The sequence below is a fragment of the Epinephelus lanceolatus genome, chromosome 11, assembly GCF_041903045.1.
Source record: "Epinephelus lanceolatus isolate andai-2023 chromosome 11, ASM4190304v1, whole genome shotgun sequence".
NCBI classification, from domain to species: Eukaryota; Metazoa; Chordata; class Actinopteri; order Perciformes; family Serranidae; genus Epinephelus; species Epinephelus lanceolatus.
The window spans coordinates 26,021,121-26,044,187 of record NC_135744.1 but is presented as its reverse complement, the minus strand read 5'-3'; the positions used below and the strand labels follow the sequence as shown (position 1 = coordinate 26,044,187).

General features: G+C 39.1%; 1 protein-coding gene across 6 annotated transcripts in view; it reads left to right on the top strand.

Moving 5' to 3' along the window:
- dlg4a (discs, large homolog 4a (Drosophila)) overlaps window positions 1-23,067 on the top strand; it is an 87,877-nt gene that overhangs the window by 46,904 nt on the left and 17,906 nt on the right. For 4 of the 6 annotated variants that reach the window (XM_033642404.2, XM_033642395.2, XM_033642386.2 and 1 more), the window contains exons 3-6: window positions 10,120-10,176; window positions 19,297-19,350; window positions 20,257-20,307; window positions 21,304-21,428. In XM_033642404.2, coding sequence (XP_033498295.1) covers window positions 10,120-10,176; window positions 19,297-19,350; window positions 20,257-20,307; window positions 21,304-21,428 — 287 coding nt within the window. Of the gene's footprint in view, window positions 1-10,119; window positions 10,177-15,190; window positions 15,315-19,296; window positions 19,351-20,256; window positions 20,308-21,303; window positions 21,429-23,067 lie in introns of those variants that run through there. The other 2 variants (XM_033642421.2, XM_033642430.2) reach the window with 2 other exon arrangements.

The following is a 23,067-nucleotide window of genomic DNA, read 5'->3' as shown; positions in this document are numbered from 1 at the left end:
GTTGTTTTATGTATTACAATCTGATTCTGTGTCTGTGTCCCTTTGTTCGCTGCTTTCTGGTCATTTGCATTTTAAAAGGACTTGAACAAACTGCAGCTTAAACAGAACAGAGTGACCTGCTGACTGACCTGTTTTCATTTAATGAGGATTGTTCAATGAACAGTGAGCAATAAGAGAAACAAGCAAGGGGCCATAACTTGGTTGTGGTTGTTGTGTCTGTCAGGCTGTGTTTGTCTCTGACTGTTAGCTGCTTTGGCAAGTTGAAGTGTGAATCCAGCAGCTGCTGTAGCTGGTGGTTGACAACTGAAAGGTGGCACATGTCAGCTTCTGTTTAACCACATTTTTGGGGGTATTTTCGGGGTGATGTGCTGTAACTTTCAGGGAATTTGTAACACAGACATTAAGATAAAGTGCTTGTAAAACAGTGTAAATGAAACTGAAATTGTTTGCTTTTACAGAGGGTAAACATGCTATCTTTTGCTGACCTTTCTTGCTGGTTTGATTAATTTCCTTTGTCCCAGCAGTGGAGTTTGTCATCCAGCACATGCCATGGGATCAGTAATTATTCACAGTTGATGGGTGCACCATTTATTATGGTGATGGGGAGGAAGACTTTCTCCTTTCTCCAAAATCCACCATTATGAGGTCATTTAAGTCTGTTTAAAAGAAAATTGAAAATGTAACGTGTGCTCTCCAGTGTTTCAGATCCATTACATGACTCATTCCCCAGAGGCTCATGGCATCAGAAATTCAATATATCTGTGCATTAACATACAGGAAATATCATTTCATGCAGAGTAATAATTACATTGTAAGTAAGAAGGTTATCTGAAAGAAGTCTCCAGATAACCTTCATTAAAAGACTAGTGATTTTCTATAATATTCATATTGACAAATCCCATGAAAAGACCAACACCAACAATGAACAAGTATTGCTCAAGCAGCTACGTCTGATACAGTTTATCCCTCTGTGCCACAGACCTCCATTATTGTTCAGAAACTATTACAAACAGTCATTGATCTAAACCATTGCAACGACTGACGTGTCCCTTCATCGTCATGAACACAGGCACTGTAGTTTATTTTGAGTCACTGTCACTCCCACATAAACTCTGTCACTGTCATAAATACTTGCCAATGTGTGTGAATCCGCAAATGAAAATAGTCCCCAACAAATTCACTATTAACTCTTGTTTGAGTTAAGTTTGCTAATAATTACAGCGTCCAGCTGTTTTAGGAAGTTACAGAGACTTTTTTGATAAATGAAACGATGTATTTGTCACCTGTTTTAAAAAGAAAGAAAAAATGGGCTGTGGCTGAGAGGCAGAGGAGCGGTTGGGGGTGTACAGCTTTGGTTTTGGGAAAAGAGAAAGCGAGGGAAAATATCTGAAAATGGTTATTTAATTCAAACAGGATATGATTTTTCGATGGATCTGCAGTGCTGGTAATAAAAGTATGAGCAGTCTTCACTTTCACATCAAAGGCCCTGTTTACACCTGGTGTAATTATGCATCTTGAGTGACCGGATCACGAGTGGATAGCTCTAAGTACAGGTGTGCACATGCACCCAATGTGTCCTCAGTGTGTCTTGAGATCTGTTCACTCAGACCACAGTCTTGCAAAAGGTGTATTATATAATTAATTTCAAGTGATGTTGATAGGTATGCATCTTGTGTCCCTGACACATTAAACTCCGAAAGGACTCAGTAAATTCACTATCAGTGAGTCCAAGGGATGAACTGTTATTTTTTCCAATATTGCTATATCATGAACGACAAATTTATGTGAGTTCGACTACTTATTTTGAGTATTTCTCATGTTAATGAAACTTGTGTTTTGGATATTATTATAATACCATCAGTGATGTGTACACTGCACAGATCTGACACTTGTCCACCTGCCTGCTCTCATCCTCGACTCTCTGAAGCTTGGCGTGCTGCCGTTTCCTGGCAAAGTTTGCAGTGTTGGCATGGCGGCACTGAGGTCCCCAAGGCCCTTCTTTTTTAGGTATATAAAATTTACCCAAATTCACTAATATGTACCATATTACTACAGACATTCCTGTAATCTTACATCACAATGTCTGCTGTGACAGCAGATGGTGTATTCACTCGTCAATGATGCTTTAGCGTCCAGGGGATGTGTCATGTTTTTTGCCCTGATAATGCTACATTGTGATAATGTGATTGTCTCACTGATCGATACTGTATTCATTTATGTTGATGATGATATCTTGGGGATGCTCAGTGTTGAAACACATTTTCATCGGCAGCCGCCATTTTCCTACCGTATGTATATCATATATCTCGCGCAAGAGGACGAGATCCCGTTTTGTTTATAATCTCAAAAAGAAGAGTATAAAGAAAACATTAAAACTCTTCTCAGAAAGAAAGATAATAAGCAGATGTTTTTTTGGTGGGTGATTTTGGTGTTTTTGGTTTTTTTAAATTACGTTTTCAGAATTGGGATATTATTTGTTTAATTTTAAGATACATTTTCAACATGCATGATTGTAACCATAATTATAATCTTATAACATCAAACACGAGTTTAACAATTTGTCAAAAAAACACTAATTTTATTGGGGACCCACTCCAATGACCATCTGTGGGTCCCCAGGACTCACCACATTGAAAAACTTGATTTCTATCAGCTGTGAATAGATGTTTTCCTTCTGTTTAACACAGTGAATCCAATAGAGTGTTGGGTCCCTCTATGAGATCGGTGTTAAGTGTTTTGAAAAAGGGTGCGAATAATGTGTGAAACCGATGAAAAAGCATTTACACATTTGCAAAAGAAGACTCTTGCTGTGCTCGGAAGGTGATGATGAAGATCAAGTGGAACTCAGTTTCATTAAGTGTGTCTTAGCAATCAAGAAAAAACTGTAGTACCAGGTGTAAACAGGGTCAAAATTTGTTAGGAGGCAAACACTTCAGTCAAGGACCTTTATCAAAGTAGATTTGTCAATGTGCAGGATGCATGTTCTCCCACAGGATGTTAATGTCACATCTCCGCACAGCCAAATCTCTTAACTGGCTTTCCTACACGTCTGCGTCCTTAAGAGTCTCTTGACCATCACTATTTTGACTCCTGGTGCTTTTCATTGAAATCAGGGGACAAAGTGCATTTTATAGACGGGTGCATTTGTACAGCCATCTGTGAAAGAGGAAGGAGCAGAATCATCGCTACACAGCAGCCAAGCTGAAGAGGTTGCGACACGACTTTCTGGCTGCTCATCACCAGTCAGTGGTGTCTGTATGACGTCACTTACTGTACCTTTAATTAGCTCTGTATTATTTGTGTGTTTTTCTGGCATGCTCCTGTTGGACCTAGGAACTATCTCGAGTTTTGGTGTTGTTTTACTCACCTATCAGCATTCAGGAGTAGGTTACATAAAAATAATGACATATCACCATATTTAGAAGTGAAACCAATGCATTGTGTGGGCTGTGAATGTTTCATGCATCATGTAATATGTACTTGATGTACAATAGGATTCCTGATGCCACGTTCCCGAAAATAAATCAGTCCTTTGTTGAACTATTTTGATAATTACTCAAATGAATGACAGAGATTGTTCCAATAATATCCACATCCTATTCAACTGACTTTAAATGCTATTTCCTGTTTGTATCAGCAAACTGTGAATGCACTTCGAAGGCTATAACACTTTGGCAACATAATCTTCTCTATAATTTATCTTCTATTCACAAACAACCCCGTTTCAATTCCACCTGGGGTCTTTGTTGCACGTCATGTTATCTGTTTGGCAAGCACGCCATGTAACTAGCCTGAATGCTAGAGTCTAAAGCACTACATAAAGTTATGAATGGATCAGAGTTTTTCTTAATTACTTGAAAACATTTGTCCATTCAGAAGTTACAAAACCATTCACACACAGGGCTAAGCTGAAAGTTGTTAGCCAGAGTGACTCATTTTCTTTGCAACAGGCTCTGACACTCACAAAACCTTAAAAAAAGAGAAATTATTTCCATCAAACAACACAACTTGTGATCAAATCAAACTGTTTCGTCGATTGCTAAGACACGCATAAATGAAACCAGGATTAACTTGATTTTCGTCATCACCTTCTTGGCACAGCGGAGGTCTTCTCTTGCAAATGTGTACACACTTTTTTTATTGGTTTCACACCATTTTCAAACTTGTTAACACAGATCTCTTAGAAAGACCCAAAAACTCTATTGGATTAACTGTGTTAAAGCAAATGAAAAGATCTATTCACAGCTGATAGAAATGACTTGCATAATTAATCTCTAATGCACCTGTGTGAAACTCCTTTGCACAACTCTTCAATCAGCAATCAGTCTGTATCCATCTATAAACATGCCACCTCTGTGTTGCTATTTGCAAGCATGGATCAAAAAGGACAAAGGCACGTAGACATGAACAGTAAATGTAACAAAAAGAATGGAGAAAACTTTCTTAGAAATGTATTTTTAATAGCAAAGTGTAAAAAGTGTAGATGCAGACAGAGTGCAGTTGAGTTTCTTATCTTAAGTGAAATCATCTTTGGAGAAAAGAATACAATCCACGTTGTGATATGCTTGCTTGCCTTTTATGGCACCTAAAAGGCAAGCAATAATTATAAATAAGCTATAATTATGTTAAGTGTCAAAAAAATGGCACAGACGTATAGCACTAATTACATTTTCTCTTGTTTGCTTCAACACATTTTTAAAACAGTTCAGACACAAGCCTGAAGTGAAAGTCACCAAAATAACATCCAAAACACAAGTTTCATTCTCACTGACTTCTGTGACATGAGAAACACTTTTAAAATAAGTAGTCGGCTCAAATGGATTTGTTGTTCACAATGTAGCATTACTGGGGAAAATAAAAGCGTCCTTTCAGATTTTAATAGATCAGGGATGCAAGATGCTTAACTAGCAACATCACTGTAAATTACTTGTATAATTCATCTTGTCCACAACTATTCAATCAACAATCAGTCCTTAACCACTAATAAAAGATACCACGTCTGTGTTGCTATTTGCCAGCATGACTCAAAGAGGCCAAAGGCATGTAAAAATTAACAGTGAATGGAATATAATGAATAAAGAAAACTTTAATATAAGATTATACGATTCTTTTTACTCACTCGGAATGTGGTCTGAGTGAACAGATCTCAGGACGCACTGAGGAAGCATTGGGTGCGTTTACACCTGAACTTAGAGCTGTCCACTTGTGACCCGATCACACAAGATGCATAGTAACACCAGATGTAAACAGGGCCTTTGACTGCTCACACTTTAATTACCAACACTGCAATCTAAAAACCATATCCTGTTTGAATTAAATAACCAGTGTCAGATATTTTCCTATACTTTCTTCTTCTTTTTTAAAGTATCTCAACAGGGCGTCTCAATAAAAGTGTAAAAAGTGTAGGTGCAGACTGCAGCAGGGGTTGCTATCTCTAGTAAAATTCCTTTTGGAGAGGTCTTGCCATTTTTGGCACATAACTATGTAAAGTATCAACAAATGGTGCAGACATATAGTACAAATAAAGGCTGAACAGGTTGATATTGATAGCTGTATCTTTTTTTTTTGTCATTTTGTAATGATTGACTGTGTATTAATTTGACCACAAGTCGTGTTGTTCGATTAAAATATTTGCATTTGTTGCATGTTTTTAATATTTTGTGAGTGTTTAAGTATTCTGCAAACAAAATGTGTCATGTTGGTGACTTTCAGTTCAGGCCTGTGTCTGAAGTGTTTTGAAAATGTGTTCAAGCAAACAAGAAAACTGTAATTACTGCTTTATGTCTGTGCCATTTTTGACACCTTACAGTTATAGTAGGTGCTCAACTCAAACTGCACTCTGTCTGCACCTGCACTTTTTACACTTTGATGTAAAAATACTGTAAAAAAGAAATTTCTAAGAAAGTGTTCTTCATTTATTTTATTACAGTCACTATTCATCTTTACATGCCCTTGGCCTCTTTGCTCCATGCTTGCAAATAGCAACACAGACATGGCATCTTTTACAGATGGATAAGTACTTACTGCTGATTGAAAAGTTGTGCGCAGGAGTTTCACACTGGTGCATTAGAGATTCATTATTATACAAGCAGTTTCTATCAGCTGTGAATTAATGTTTTCCTTTGGTTTTAACACAGTTACAGAGTTTTGGGTCTCTCTGTGAGATCTGTGTTAGCTGTTTTGAAAAAGGGTGTGAAAAACGTGTGAAACTAATGAAAAAGTATTAACACATTTGCAAGAGAAGACTCCTGCTGCCAAGAAGGTGATGATGAAGATCAAGTGGATTTCATTAAAAGTGTCTTAGCACTCAAGAAAAACTGTAATGTGACACAGAGAAACACCAAATGCAAACTAAGCTTGAATATCAATAACAGTGGAAGACTTAAGATCTGTAAGAATCTAGTGTGGTTAGTTTCTCTCTACCTTGCTGTCTTTATACCACAAAAGCACCTCTGTCTAGAGGAATGTGTGGTTTAAAACTAGGCCGCAAAAATGTTTTCTTCACATCATCGTCCCTCCAGATATAACAGCTCCAGGTAATACTTTTGTGTTAAAAACGCTGGTTTTATAAACCTAAATCATAGTCCCAAGTCCCATCCCTCCTAACAGACACTTTGGAGATTACCTCCATTTGCAAAAATGAAATTGTGGCTCTCAGTATGTCCACAGATAATACTGAATCAAAACTTTAGAGTGAGAGACAAAACGGCCTTATAAAACATTATGTGTTGGGGAAAATTTACTGAAATTAAAATGATAGCAATAAATTGTTATTAAGACACCTATGCTGCAGGAAAATTCCATCTTGAGAATATTTTTCACATAAAAGGCAGCATGTTGATGTTGTTCATGATGTTTTGGGAACCAGGATTGGCCCTATTTCTATTTCTGGAATACTGCCATTATTTATGAAGTCTTGTGTTTCTCTTCAGGGAGAAGTAAATGCACTGTGAAGTATAAAGGTCTGGGCTCTCTGAGTTCTGAGTGAATTGTTTGCATCACTGTATGTCAGTGGTCTGCATCCTCGAATAGGTGTATAGAAAATACAGATATATAAAAGTAACTCCATCCCAGGCTGATGGACGACTGTGGACAGACACTGCTGGAGCTATTTTGTTTTTTACCCACTCAGCCTCATGTCAGTGATTATGAGCTTAGTGTGTATTATAGGTCATGTTGAGGGTCATACAAGTAGTGACATTTTATGTCTGATGATGAGTTATATACCCATAAGTGTGATGGAATCTGAGGATAACAAGATGAAGATAATGACGGTTGCTTTTTGCTATCTGTTGTTTATGATGATTTTGAAGATAGGGCTGATGATGATGACGGTGATGGCTGGTTTATCTGCACTTTGTGTCACCCCTTGCACTAGTATTGCTCCCTGACACTGTGTCATGATGACCTCATGGTGGCTCAGTCTTGACATTTTGGTTGTGTGACCCTGTTCATTACCCTGTGATATGATGAGTTCAGTGGACCCTGGCCTGAATCAATCCCATTCCCCCATGTTTTACTCTCACAATTCTCATTACTTGTATCCTTTTTCTTCCCCTGTCCCTGCTTGTCTGGATGCTGGCTGCAGAAATCTTAAAGGGACAGTTCGCCCAAAAATCAAAAATACATTTTTGTCTTCTTTCCTGTTGTGCTATTTATCAATCTAGATTATTCTTCTGTGAGTTGCCAAGTGTTGGAGATATCAGCTGTAGAGATGTCTGCCTTCTCCCCAGTATAATGGAACTAGATGGAACTAGACTTGTGGTGATTTAAGTGCTAAAAAAATACATTTGAAAAACTCAACAGCAATGTCTCTTTCCAGAAATCAAGACCCGCTTACTCAAGATAATCCACAGACCTCGTTGTGAGCAGTTTCATGTAGGGACTATTTTCTCTCTAGCAAAACTACACCCACCAACAGTATCACTGCGCAGAAGGCACGCATGTAGACGAGGGGCTCATGCTCTTGACAGCACAAGATGAAAACATTAACTTAGCTGTCATTTTATTTAGCTCAGTGGTGCTAGGTGAGCTAGCAGTAGATGCACGCTTGCTTCTGCACATGATGTGGTTGGCAGATGTATTTCAGTAGAAAGAAAATAGTTCCTATATGTGAAACTGCTCACAACAAGGTCTCTGGATATTCTTGAGTAACTGGGTCATTGCTGTTGAATTTCTCGAATGCACTCTTTTGGGCGCTTTGAGCACCACAAGCCAAGTGCCATCTAGTTCCATTACATTGAAGAGAAGGCAGGCATCTCTTTTGACCAATATCTCCAACACTCTGCAACTCACACCAAAACAATCTAGTCTGATAAACAGCACTACAGGTAAGAGGAAAATATGTAGGCTACATTTGATTTTGAGATTAACTGTCCCTTTAAGGATGATGACTTCTAAGCACAAGGTTGCCTGTTTGAATCTATTCACCTGCAAGACAAGTCTTCATGGGGGTAGTGTGATTAAATAAATTAGTGCTAGTTAAATGCAATGCTCTTTGCTACTGTAAAAAATTTAGCTGGTGTGCCATTGAGCAAGGCAAACAGTCCAGTGGACTTCCATTAATGGCTCCAGTGGAGCCATTAATGGAAGTCCTTGTCTATATTGGGAAGGAGAGGTGCATATACAGTATAGTATCTGTAAATATCAGGATCAGCATGAATCCACCTCCCAGGTAGTCCTACTTACATCAGCAAATACAGCTGTTTCCAACATTCATACTTTAATGACGTGCTATGCTGCAATATAAAACTTTTCCAGTGGGAGGAAAAGTGTCTCTTAACATGTGAAAATGCTGCACTGCTGCTGTTTGTAAAATTCATAGGCTCAGGGTGCATTGTTTAGAGTAGCAACCTAAGCTGTGCAGGGTAAAATCCATTATGCTTTAACAGGCGTAACGATCCCACTGTTTAATGGTTAACCGAATCTGACTAAGCTGTTTTTTATTAGTCCGTCAATACGTTATCAATGACTGGACAAAGGGGGGAGAGGTGCTATGTCATCAAGCATATGTTATGTTGTGTTTTTGTTGTTCTATTATCTGCTTTTTTTTTTAAATTTGTGGTTTCTATGTGACAGTCAGTGCATAATATCATCAGATTAATAAATAAAAGCAAGTGCCTCGTTTGTGTAACTGTTGTGAAACTGTTTTAGTGATCTAAACATATTTAAATTCCTGTACAAAACCCTATAAGACTGATACACGCTTTAAAAATGCACGCATACACAGTCTGTGTGTTTCCCCTGAGCCTCCGCTTTAAGAGAGATTTTATGCAACACTACACCATATGCTTACATGGCACACTGCTGAAAGTTCCCACTGTAGCATGTATCATATTCAAAGCATATATGATATGCTTATTATAGATTTTAGTAATAATATACTTCAGTATCCATATTCATATTTGATACCTTTTGATATTTTTGTTCTCGTATCAGTTCTGGTGACCTGGTTTTGTTCAGCCTCTGCTGTGAACCCAGACGTGAATGTGTTTGAGTGTGTCTTATGTGAAGCAGAGTTGGTTCAGAAACGAGATGGTGCACTGTAGAGTCATTTCCTGTATCTGTATCACGTGGGTTTCACCACTGCCATGCCCCTTTAGGAGACTACCAGCAGCTCCAGAGTCTGTTCATTCAAAGATTGTTACACATTCTTTCACCCCATACTAAAATGGCATTTTTCAGACAGACGAATCAGAGGAAAACTTTGTTCGGACCTGTCTGTCTCGGCAACATTCTCTCACAAGACCTGGCAACAGCTGATGTGATCTTGTATGTGGTTGATGTCAGGTATTAGGCTCGCAGATAAAAACAAGCATCAAAATAAGGCGCTAACCTTTGATTTGTAATGTACAATTGTGTTGTGTTGTTTTGAACCTGCTTTCATCCATCCTCATGACGTTCATGACACTTCAAAATGAGGTGAGGGGATGAGAGGAGAGGTGAACACGCCCACTGAGGAGATAGGAAGTGCATACCATTTCATACCATTGCTTATTAGCATCCTCTCTGATAAATGAAGGAGAGAAAAAAAAAAAACAAAGCGGTACCCACTGTTCTTCCCCTGTACCCATCCGCCATGCCCTGCACAATTACACTCTCCCTTCTGTTGTTTTGCAGCCTGTGTTGATGTCTACGGGGCACACTCCAATGTACACCTCCGCTGTATCCACACTGGTAAGAGCAACGCGACCCGAGCCGCTCCGTCACCCTGAAAGTTCCCGGTATCATCATCAGTCATCGTCATCAGTCTGATTTGTGTCTTCATCTCCTGTCTTTGCTGGATTTGGTGTCACTCAAAGTTTGGCTGTCTGATTACAGACAGACAGCTGCCCCCCCCTTCCGTTCAACACCATTTTATCTGTACTGCCAGAGTATGAGGTCATCTGTTTTCTGATGGTATCAGTGTGTTCATACTCATTGTCATTCAAATCTCCTTTGTCAGGCAGATTCGTTCTGCTTGTACCCAATGACTATTTTTGGGTCTGAAATCACATGCGTGGAACTGAACAGTTTTTAAATGTTGTGCTTCTGTCACACTAATGTTGAATTCCTGTGTTACTATTTCTATTCCTATGTGAACACAACAAAAATATGCATTGTTGATCAGCGTAAGGAAGTGTACGAGTGGCGAATTTCCCTAGAATCAGGTTTCACAGGCTGGATTTTGCACACACACAAAACCTATCCTGAAATATGTAAATCAAGGAAAAGTCCCAGTGATGCTGAGACATGAGTACAGATGAAGCTAATCCTGCTCATGTGTATCACTGTTAAAGCTTCAGTGGTACGTTAAAGGTGTCATAGAGCATGAGGCTCTGATAGACAGATAGATGCAATGCAGGATGGACTGAAACCTGTAGGTGTCAGTGTTAGACTGTGCAGAGTGACTTTCATAACCTTGAAAAGATTGCTATGCTGCTCTCTCTATAAAACATTTTTATGATCAGACAGGTTGCATTAGCCTCATGCGCCATGAATGGCTCAAAAGATCCTGTCTGTCTCACTAGGCAAAAAGTATAATACAGTGGCAGAGGAATTAACACTGAAGGGCCATTAGTCATTCCCTCCTACCTTAAGAAAACAACAAATTATCATTTATAATCATCGGAAAGTTGAATGAAAAACCAAAGTGCAAAAGCTGCTTAGAAAGTTACTTGAATAGAATAATTTTTAAAGGGAAAAGACAGGATCGTTGGAAGGAGTAGACTATAAAGTCTGGCTCTCAGTCTCCCTGTCTTCATTGAACAAGTAGTTACTCTTCTAACTATACATCATTTCCTGTCTTTGTCTGCTTGCGCCTGACCTTGAACATAGCCCGTCTAATAGTGCCTGCTTGTAATTAAACTGTTTAACATATGGGGCATTCTGCACACCCTTCTTCATAGAGTCATCAGTGAGTAAAATGTGTTTGTGTACATTCCCTGAGACATACACAGAACTACTTTATTCTTCATATGCATGAAATGAGTTTTCCACACTGGTTTAGTAAAGTATGTTCTGTCTTCGAGATGCAATGCAGTATGTGTGTGCAATCTGTGCATGTCTTTGCAGCCGGTGTAGTGCCCGTGTGCTTGTCATTGATGTGTAGGTGGTGTCGTCAGTCTGTCTCTTTATTGCTCTAATGGTGTGGGCTTTGCCAGTACCACTCCAGGCCCCATTGATTTATGGGTAGGATTGTCTCTGGAAGCACTGCAATGGTTTGGCAAAGTAAGAGGAGGTCTTTGGGTTATGTACATGATTTAGCGAAGAGGTGCTTTAGCTTCAAATGACATCTCTCTTTTTTTTAACTTAGGGCATAATGTAATTAGAAATGATTTTTTTCCACACAGCACAGAACTTTTGATATCGATCTTTGCTCATAGTAATGGATCTTCCTAGCCTTCTTCTCTATGACTCTATAAGTCTGCGGCCTCTCTTTTATTATGATGCTACATAAATTGTTGTGATGGGTGTTTTACTGCTGTGCATTGAAAGTTCATGTTTTATCAAACGGCAAACACAAGATTCAAATAAGTGCTTTTTCATACCACATTGTACACAATATACAGCATAAAAAGATTTCTGTACAAAGAGGCAAATCCATCATTTGCTCTCTTATCCTAAAATAATAGAGTTAAGGAAGAGTTGTTTCTAAAAGCTAAGGGTAAGCTAATGAGCGCAGTCTTAAATCTTCCGTGTTGCACAAAGGGTATTTCCCTGCCTTTGCTGTGAATCCCACAGGCATCTAATTACTGAGCTAAGCTTGGCTGAATTCACTATTCAAGATAGCTTCAAACTTCACATATAGACATAAAAGACGGCATCCCTGAGTGTGTGTGACTCCGAGGAAGCAGGAAAAAAAAATACCAAAATTAACCCAGAACTGAAAAACTAGAGAATGAATGGAATTTTAAAGACATAGATGGCAATGTCTTTAAAATTCCATTCATTCTCTACATTTTGGATGAGGTTCACTCACATGCTGACTACCCTGGAGGCTGCGCTGTAGCTGCTCTCCGTCTCTTTTCATATCACTCTACCTTTGGCTTTATTCACTGGCAGAGATCTGTCTCAAAAACAGTCTTAAGGAAACAGTTTTTCTTGAGCTGAAAACATTACACAACACATTTGCCATGTATCCTTCACCTGTCGATGCGGAAGTGAGAACCAGCAGGCATAAAGTGCCTACTGAAGACCCCCACCGCCCAGTTTATGTTACACTCTGTCTCCTCTAATGAAAAAGGATGCATATCACTTTCTCCTCTCTATAACCACATATCTGTTCCTATACATAATGCGTGTCACACAAATCCTCTTCAGACAAAACAGCCAACCCCACTAAGATGGGTTTAGCACTTTTCAAAAAAAAAAAAAGCAATGTTTTCAATGTAAAGAATCAATTACTGTTTTCTGTAGTTTTTCCCCAAGAGCTCCCCATTACACCTTCCCCTTTCTGCTCTGCACTCTTGTCTGGCTGGTATCTGGTTTCTATCTTCATTTTCTCCGTCCTCCTTTCTTTTCTTTAATAAATGTTTAAATATGTCCCTGCAGCTTCGGTGTAATTACAGTGCAGCAGCAGCTCAGGTCCTTTGGGAAGGAGAGGAGAGAGAGAGAGAAAGAGGAAGGGAGAAAAAAAAATATGCATGCAAAAAGAGGAGGACAGAGCTGTTCATGCTGAATGGCGGAGTGAGACAGATAGAGAGGGCCTTGCAACTGGAAGGGTGAGAAAATTAGATAGGTAGACGGAGGAATTTTATTTAACAAAATGAGAACGTCAGCTGACAGCTTGTCCTTCAGCATGTCCTTACATAAGTCTGTTCAGTGTGTGTGCCTTTGTGCCTTTGTGTGTGTGTGTGTGTGTATATATATTACACGCCTGTCAATCCATCTGTCTTTCAAACGAGAGAGCTCGAGCGAGCTGCGAAAAAAAGAATGTGGATTTAAATGGGAATTTTACTCTTCATTTTGTCAGTAGTTGTGTGATTTTGCAAGGATACATTCACCATTTAATAATTTATCTGAGGAATAAAAAGTATGGCAAGCATACATGTAGTTTCCTTTTCAAACATCCAGCCCTATTCTTTACCGTAGGCTTTATATAAAGATGGACAGCATGACAGCTCCTTAAGAGTGAAGCCAAAACATCTTGATCGCCACCTGGTGGCTGGCCGCAGTATAGGTCATAAGCCCCGCCCCCTTTGTGTCATTTTTGGTAGTTCTTATCACGCTGTTATTCATTTTCCTTTGGTTTTAATGAGTTATTTGATGCTATAGATAAAGGGTGTGATGTGATGATTGACAGCTGTGATTGACAAGTGGTTGAGTCGGGCAAGCGTATGGGTGGGAGCTCGATACCCCTCGATCACTACTGTGCAGACAGTGCCTTCAAGATGGCAGCGCCCATATCCAGGATATGCTGGTTTCATTTTTGTGAAGCGCAAGGAAATGGAGACGAGTCGTCCATCTTTCTTTCAGTTAATGTTCATCACCTTCCTTTAAGTGTTTTGCCATCCATGGTGCTGAGTTCATTGGCAGCAGAAGGGCTAAAGGGCTTGAGCAGGACTGTGATGACAGTCCCTATGAAGGTCTCATTGATATTGCCTCAAATACTTTGATTTTGATGAGATGAGGAACATTTTTCTGCTTAAATCAAAGCAAAATTGCAGTAATCTACATTTTAAAAACAGATTTGTTTTAGACAAATAGCTGGGAAATATTTGATTTCTGATCCTTACTAAAACTGAAAACAGAGCCAAAACAACACAGGGGACAAACTAAAATAATATGATGTCAAGCTAGATTTTTCCACCCTCGCTGCCAGCACTGTTTAGGTTTCACTACTCTGACTGACTGACTCTAGAACTGGGGCTTACAGGCCTCCAGCCCCCTCTCACTTCCAAGTGCTCCCTAGGACGAGCCAGGCCAGTTTGAGCTGCTTGTCCTTCTAAGTTCAGCCAAAGTATAATTCCTCCCCCTCTCACATCACCAGCCTCGACATTATACAGAGAGACAGCTAAGTAATTGCCATCAAACTTTCCTGCTCGCTCCTCTTTCCCTGAGCAGCGGGAAAGGGAGGGGTACAGTACAGTAGCAGCAGAAAATATGAACTGCATTCTCGCTGAGCACAGACCAGTAGCAGGGAGGCACCTCGCCGCTATCGCAGTCCACTGCCACGGACAACTGGAGGGATCTGTTTGTGAATGCTCTTTTTTGTGACTCTGGATGGGTGATTTCTGAAGACAGGACGATTGTGTCTCAGATAATAACGAGCCTTATCAGCGATGAGTAATTTTTATAACTCGAGCCTTGGGTTGGAGGATGTTATTGGGCTCCCTCAAATGAAGTCACCAGCACCGACTCAGCAAGAGGAAGACACTAATTGGGCTGTGCTTTTTCTGCGCTTTTGGATTTAAAATTGTATAAAAGGTGTAGCCTGTGTCTGAAGCATGCTACCTTTGGTGTTATGTTTTAATTAGACTTAGTGGAAAGCCAAGCTGGAACTGCATGTGTTAAGTTAAAACTGAGGCAATGTGGATGCTCTGTGGTTTCTGATCAACTGTTATGGCAGGGCCTAGACTTAATGGCTCGCTTTGCAATAACGCTTTTGTGATATTGGTGAAAGCTGACACTTCTAGAGCGAACTCTCGTAGCCACACACTTGGTGGGTGTGTATGTCCTTTCGGGAGGTGAGCAGGGTTTGCTCCTAGTTTCAGCCACGATTTACATTTCGGCACTGAAGCAAAATGTTCATGTCCGTGTGGTACGCCAAAAAGATGGGCTGCCGGTTCCTCAACAATGTGCGGAAAGCCAAGAAACATCGACATCGAAAGATGGTAGGCATGTTTTAAAGACTCTTTTTTTTACTACAGTATGCCTGCTGTACCTCGATATATTTGGGAAATCTTACTGAAAATGCAATGTTGCTAAGTGGCTCAGAGGTGGTGCTTGAAGAGTATGTTTGATTGTGTTATGATTATGATACCAAGGTTTGCTTTTGTTGATCTGCACAGAAAGAAAATTCAAGGCTGTGGCTGCACTTAAGGCCCCTGATAGATATTTTAATCACAGTGAGCCCAAGTAATCAAATCTGGTAATACTAATCAAATCCTGCTCAGGCTGTGTGTGTGCATGTGTGTGTGTGTGGGTATACCTATTTCTGTCCTCCTCTAATGGTGTGAAGATGCTGTTTCATTCAATATCCCAGCAAACAGGGACTTGTAGGTCACCACCAACCCCAGAACCCACACACATATACCTAATGCCACCTTTTCCTGCACTCCACAGATATACTGTACGTGGGATTTGATGTGAAGCCAATAAGTGAGCAATGTGCATAATATGATTAAATTAACCTCTGTCATGTCCTGCACTAAAACCCACACACTGAAACAGCTAATTCACCAGCCGTCCAACCTGACACACAAAAAGAAAATCAGCTGAATGTTACAAAACCCTTCACTCACAGCCTTGCACGGCCCTAAGGTAAGGGTCAGTCTGGAGTATTTGTCTATACCTCTTTCTATCTTAAACAGAAGGCAGCACTTTGGATACACACTCAAATTGTGCAATACCCATAATGCATGCATGCTCATTGTTGCTCTCAAAAAACCCATTGTCTTTATCCAACACATGCCAATTTATAGTTTGACATTGCGTATTTCAACAAAGGTCATTATCGTGCTTATTGGCTGGATGGCTTTTATGTGTTAAAGGCTTTACAGATACTGCAAGGTGTGCTGGATATGCAGCGTTAAAGCCTCTCTAATGCAACCTTTGGTTTGTATCCAGTGCACGCTCACACGTGACATCAACCCCTCCGATGATATTGAGGTATTCTTTGCACATTTAATCTCAGCGGCAAAGACAGCAGTTGGGTGTTTTAAATATCCCTAGGCTTAACTAAACAGGCTAATGTCGTTATTAATAGCATTATTTTACCACATTCAAGTAAAACTGTCAATCAGACTGAAGCAACAAGAAGTGTGAGCGTGCAGAGAATGGGCCATGAGCCTCTGACAAACACACATGTGCACAGAGCAGTGATGATTGATTAGATCACCTGAGAGTCTTATGATCACATATTCAGGAGGGAGTGTGTTCTGTAGCTACAACTTTAATAGAGGCTGAATCTTGTGGTTTCCAGTGCTAAATTATCAATACAAAGTCTATTTATTCAACTCTTAATGGAAAAAGAAATCGATTTAAACACACTGCTTCACTCTTTTGCTTCTCTGTTTCTTGCCTCAGCACAGTGCATGCTACAATATTGATATCCTTTTATTTAAGAAATGATTAAATCACATATATATGAAACACTGTAAAATCTAGGAATCAGTGTAACAAAAAAATCTGGATGTCTTTGAATAATATGCATATTCTGGCGCTTATCTCACTGCACATAAATCCATCATGAGGTAAAGGTCTGGATGTGGATGGTGGTGCTGCCTGTACAGACATGGCAGAGGGCGGGTTAGCTGAATAGGTGCTGTGCTAAAATATAGGTGGGCAAGAGCAGCCAAACACTGTAAATCCTAACAACCACGACGTCGAACGACTTGACAGAGCAGAGAGAGCGAGAGAGGGCTCTGTCAAATCCCTGCAGGGAAACTGCCTGCACTGGGCTTAGATTTCTCTGCTGGCTATACTCATTATTTCTGTCTCCAGATAAGGATGAATTTGACGTAATGTTCAGCAGCACGGCCCGTTGGACACAGCTACACGGTGAGGCTATGCACAGGCAATGTTATAATTGAACAGTGTGCAGTTAAAGCCGGGCTCTGGCGTTGTGTTGGGGGGCTGGGGGACAGTTTTATGTTTTATGAGTATGTTCTTATAATGGCAGCTATATTTAGTATCATTCAACTTGATTAATAATGAGAAAATGGATCATAGGATGGTGGTGCTGTGTAAAGAACAGGCTTTTTACGGTACATTGTGAGATGTTATAGCAGGAAAATAAAAGGGGGTTTCAACAGATTGAGCATTATAACCTTCATGAAGGGAGGATTATTGCAGGACTGTTGCATTAGATTGCATTAGTTTTAGGTTACCTGGCAGCACATATCACTGTAATAATCTATGCAAAAACTGAACGCTTCTTCTTTGAATTCCTATGACAACTTAAATCTCTCAGAAAGAGTAACAGACTGACTGAGTGGAAAAATAACTTCCAGTTGCATCACTGGGTGAGAATGTGAAATTGTTTTTTTTTTTTTTCTCTTAAAAGCTGAGAAAGTGTGTTAGGTTTGGTTGTGTGGTTGTTTGTGTGTGTCAGAGCTGTCAGGTCTGTGAAGGTCAGCAGGCTGATTTTATGCTGCTGTTTGCTGCTCTGTAAGCACTTCAGATGCACAGCGTCTCTCTCCCATGCTAATCAGCGGGGTACAGAACAATGACAGAAATAAACACAGGAGTTTAGAGGGGGGAGTCAGCGTGTTCTCCAACGAGTACAGTACTTAATGGTGTATTTACATCTTCCAACATCAGACACTTTGATTGTGAGACTAAATCCTTAAAAGGAGCATAAAAAAATGAGAATATATTATACAGAGATTAAAGGGACAGTTCACCCCAAAATAAAACAAACACAGTTTTCCTTTTATCTGTAGTGCTCTTCATGTATCTAGATTGTTTTGGTTTGAGTTGTTCCAATACAAATACCAGTATTGGAAATGCCAACAATAGTGCCTAAAATGTTGATCAGGTATCAGGAAGTGCACGAGTCTATGCACCAATCTGATACGATAAGGTCAGTATACAGGTGATGAAAAAACGTTTTACCACAGTGGCATCAGATCGGTATTCGGTGCCATCTGATGCTTAAATTTAGGTCGTGGAATCTGTATTGGGGAGGACAAAATGGCATCAGAGCAACTCTAATTATGTTGTGGGTAGCCGAGTGTGCATTTAACGTTACAGCACAGCAGAGAAGAACGCCGTTAATGCTAACACCTCGCACTGTCATGATCAAGAGCCTCTCGTCCATGATAAAAATGCAAGCTTCCCTCTGCTTGGTGATACAGTTGGCAATACAGTTGGGTAGAAAGAAATGTCACAACAAGGTCTGTGGATTATCTTGAGTAAGGAGGTGATGATTTCTGGAAAAGAGACATTGCTGTAGAGTTTTTCAAATGTATTTTAATTTACTTATTTAGGTATTTTTTTGGCGCTTTGAGCACCACAAAGGAGGGCAGACACCTCTATGGATGATATCTCCAACATTCGGAAACTCACACCAAAACAATCTAGACTGATAAATAGCACTACAGTTAAGAGGTAAAATATGTATTTTTGATTTTGGGGTGAACGGTCTCTCTAAAAGGAGAGGAATTAGATCATGTGTAAAGGTTAACTATTACTTTTAAGCTAACAGAGAAGAGTCCCAGCAGTTAGACCCAAACCACATCAATGCCAGAAATCCCATCCTCTCATTGACTTGCTGTCTTCAGAGGTTTGTTTTGAAATAAATAGTGGGCAGGAGGCAGATGTCCACGTCCACAGTATTCGATAACAAAAGCTATAATTCAATCAAGATAAACCAAAGACCAAGAGTTTGGAGAATCCATGGGGCCAAGCATAAATTATTACTGTGTCCATCATGGGTGTGTAATAACAAATGCTCTCAAGCAGTGCTCTCGATCCTTTCGAGTGACAACCATAGTAGAATGAGGATGGTGTTATCTCAGCTAAGAGCTAAAATGGCCATCAGTCTTGGCTGTGACTGTAGGTTTCAGGGATATAAAGCCCATCCAGGAGCTGCCTCATCTTTGAGTTTCTGCCATTACTTCTTAATAATGCGTCTTCTCTCTCTGCCTCCAGGGAAATACTCCTCCAGTGGTTGTGAACACTGACACACTCGATGGCTCCCCATATGTAAGGATTATGTTTAATCTTCCCTTTATTGTACTGTTATGTTAGGCTCAACTTAACTGCCTTCATATTCAGTCTGTGTTATCAGTAACTCCATTCCTTTCCCAGCATCCAGGTAGAGGTCTTTGTTTTGTTTTAATCTGAATGATAAAAGTAATTAATTTGTCCCATTTTTAATTAAAAGTAGGCTTCTTTCTTTGATATACATTAGACTGAGCAGAAACATTACTCAATTTGATTCAAAGTTCTTTAATAATGTCTTTTCGAAAATGAAAGCAGTGAAATACCTTCAACATATTGTCATGAATTGTGAGGGATTAGAGAACGAGACTTCATAGAGAAAAGCTTCCCACCACAGACCAGTATTTTTTTGCACCACTACAGCACTAAGAAAAGTTGTTTTCTAGGTCAGACACAAAAACAGTGAAGTCTGAAGTTCTTTAAATTCCCTCTTCCTCTGGGACTTGCTTAATTGCAGAGGTAAAGCTGATGTGTAGCTGAGTTGTTCAGCTAGAAGGCGAATTAGACTAAAAGAATAGTGATGCTATTTTCAACCAGGTACCACACTGGTCCACACATACAGTACGTCAAAGAGGAGCAGAACGGTTCTGGATCACATTAGGTGGACAGAACTTCTGTTTAATAGGTGCTATAATTAGATTTTAGTGCTGATGATGCTGAGTTCAGGAGCTGACGGGAAATCCCCCAAGCAGGACTTCCGAGTTAGTTGATTAATAGCAACATATGATGATCGAGCCCAGAGGTAATGCTGAATCAACAATAGCTCACTTTAGGAATTTAACTGTAATTTTCACTCATATTATTTAGGGCAAACTTGTATGATTGTTTATATAACTGTAAAATTTACTTTACTTTAAAATACTATAAACTAACGTCCTGTTCTGACAGGTGAATGGAACTGAAGGGGAAATCGAATATGAAGAGATCACACTGGAGAGAGTGAGTATGAGAAATGAATCCTTTAAACTTGATTTAAGATATATTTATATGCAGTAGACATGGAATAAGAATAGTCTCAATAACCATATATAACCATCTCTAATCTTTAGAGCCACAATCAAAGAGGAACAAAAGATCCTGCAAGTCATTCTGATGAGAAACTTTCCCAGAATGAGTCAGTATTTCATTATTAGAATAATGACATAGAATATTAAATAATGAGAATCTTTCTCAAAATATTAACATATTTATCTCAAAATAATGACACAGTATGTCAAAATAATGAGAAGCTCTCTCAAAATTATGACTTGATATAAGGTGTATCATTATAATGAGATACTAAATTGATATTTTGTGATACTAATTCATTATTATGAGATACTATTTCATTATTATGAGATACTAAGTCATTATTATGAGATACTATTTAATTATTATGAGATACTAAGTCATTATTATGAGGTACTATTTCATTATTATGAGATACTAAGTCATTATTATATGATACTAAGTAATTATTATGAGATACTATTTCATCATTATGAGATAATATTTCATTATTTTGCAATACTATATCATTATATATAAAATAAAGATTTAGTATCTCAATATATTGAGATACTAAATCTTTATTTTGTAATACTATGTCATTATTTTGAGATATTAATTTATTATTTTGAGATAGTCATTATTTTGTAATACAAATTCATTATTTTGAGATACTATGCCATTATTTTAAAGTATTATGTCATTATTTTGCAATAATATTTTATTTTTTGTGATATTATTTCATCATTTTCTAAAATACCACATCATTATTTTTGAGATACTGTCTTTATTTTGAGTTACTTTGTCATTATTTCAAGAAAGTTTCTCATTTTAATGACTTACAGAATCTTTTTGTTGAAGTTGTTCATCAACCTGGCAGAAATGGGTTTCCATACAATGCCCCTGATGTGAATAACAATGCGCTTCTGTTCGTATTTACTACTTCAGGGTAACTCAGGCCTGGGCTTCAGCATAGCAGGAGGAACAGACAACCCTCACGTGGGCGACGACCCCAGCATCTTCATCACCAAAATCATACCTGGAGGAGCTGCGGCTCAGGATGGACGGCTGAGGTAAAACCACACACATCTAAGCTACAATTAACACAAAGCCAGCCTTGGTGCATTCATGTTCCCACATTCCAGAAACATGAAATCCAACAATCAAAAACGCCCATGGGCCCATTAGTCTGACCTGGGTTTCAGATAAAAGGAATGCTGCTATGCTGCCCGCAGTTACCCTGCCTTTTGTCTCCACCTTCCCGAACATTTTCTTTTGAATTCACTGATTCAGACAGCCAGTCATTTTTCTACCAGCAAACACACTTAGAGAAGTGAAACAGCAAAAGTACCTCACCTCTTCAGTTTAAGTCCAAAGTAATGTACCACAGATCTACCGCCTATTGACTGTCCAGACCGTTCAGCATCAACGTTACATCAGAGAAGACCTGCCTGTTTAATTCAAGATCTGAAAACCACAATCCAACAAATATCCTCTACTATTTTTGTAGGTTTTCAACAATTTTCTTTACTTTTACTGTTGTATTTGGTCTACAAACAACAGACTTTCTCATGTTGCTTTATTGTTTTTTGGGATGCTCAAAACTTATACATGTATACATAGCACTTATGTATGTTAAAAGAGATGCTATTTTAAGCACATGATATAGCATGGTAAGAAAATAGCAATACACAGCAACTCCAATAAATAAACCATGTACAGAGGCATCCTTCCCATCATTCTCTTTACAGTTGACCTATAAATGTCCATCTGAAATGACTTCAGAGGGTAAAGCAGACCTGGAGAGAACGATTTGCCTGAATGCAATGGGGGTTTTTTTTCTTGGCCTTTACTGACTGCTATGAGCAACACATGTCAAATATCTTAAGGGAAAATACTTTAAGCCTTACTGCTTTTATAGTAGCTTAAAAATGAAATTCCTTAAAGACCTTACAAAACCTGCAATTTGTGGGTCTAAGATTTATGTTGCTTTCAGATGGTTTGAATTCTCTATTTGATTGTTTAAAAACAAAAACATCCAGTGACGTTTTGTACAATACGTACATGTTGTTTACAGTTTAGTAGAAGTAGCATGTAAATCCCTCTGAGCACACAGCTACAGAGAACATTAGAGGATGCTCTATGGTGGAGTTGTCCAAATTTTCAGCATTAAAAAATGTGCTCTTCTTTACATGCAAAAATATATATAATATTGCCTAATAAACAGTACGCAGCTCACACTTTGTCAGTGTAAAATCCTTTAAATGATGTCAGCAGCCATCGGTTCCCTTTGGAGTTGGCTTTAGCGATGCATCTCACTCCAGTCAGGAGACTTAATTGAAAGTGAGGCTTAAGAGTAATTAAGTTAATTTATTTGACATTGTGGGCACAGTAGTAAAAGTTGAAGAAATATGTGAGGAGTCTTTAGTGATTAGACCCCATTGCGGTGTCATCGTTTCAAGGGGGTAGTGATGCCATGAGCTGTAAAGGAATAGTCCCATAATGGAGTCTAGACACTGGTGTTGGTGGTGAAGGGGTGAGGAGCAATGGCTGGAAATCTGCATGGATGTGATGTGGAGCTGGACATCTGATGGTGGTGGCTGTGATGAAAACTGTAGGGGAATGAGGTGAAGGAGATTTGACACTGAAGTGACAGCAGCAGAGAAAGGAATAGTTTTAAAGTTTGACATCACTGTGGTGATTGGCTCACAG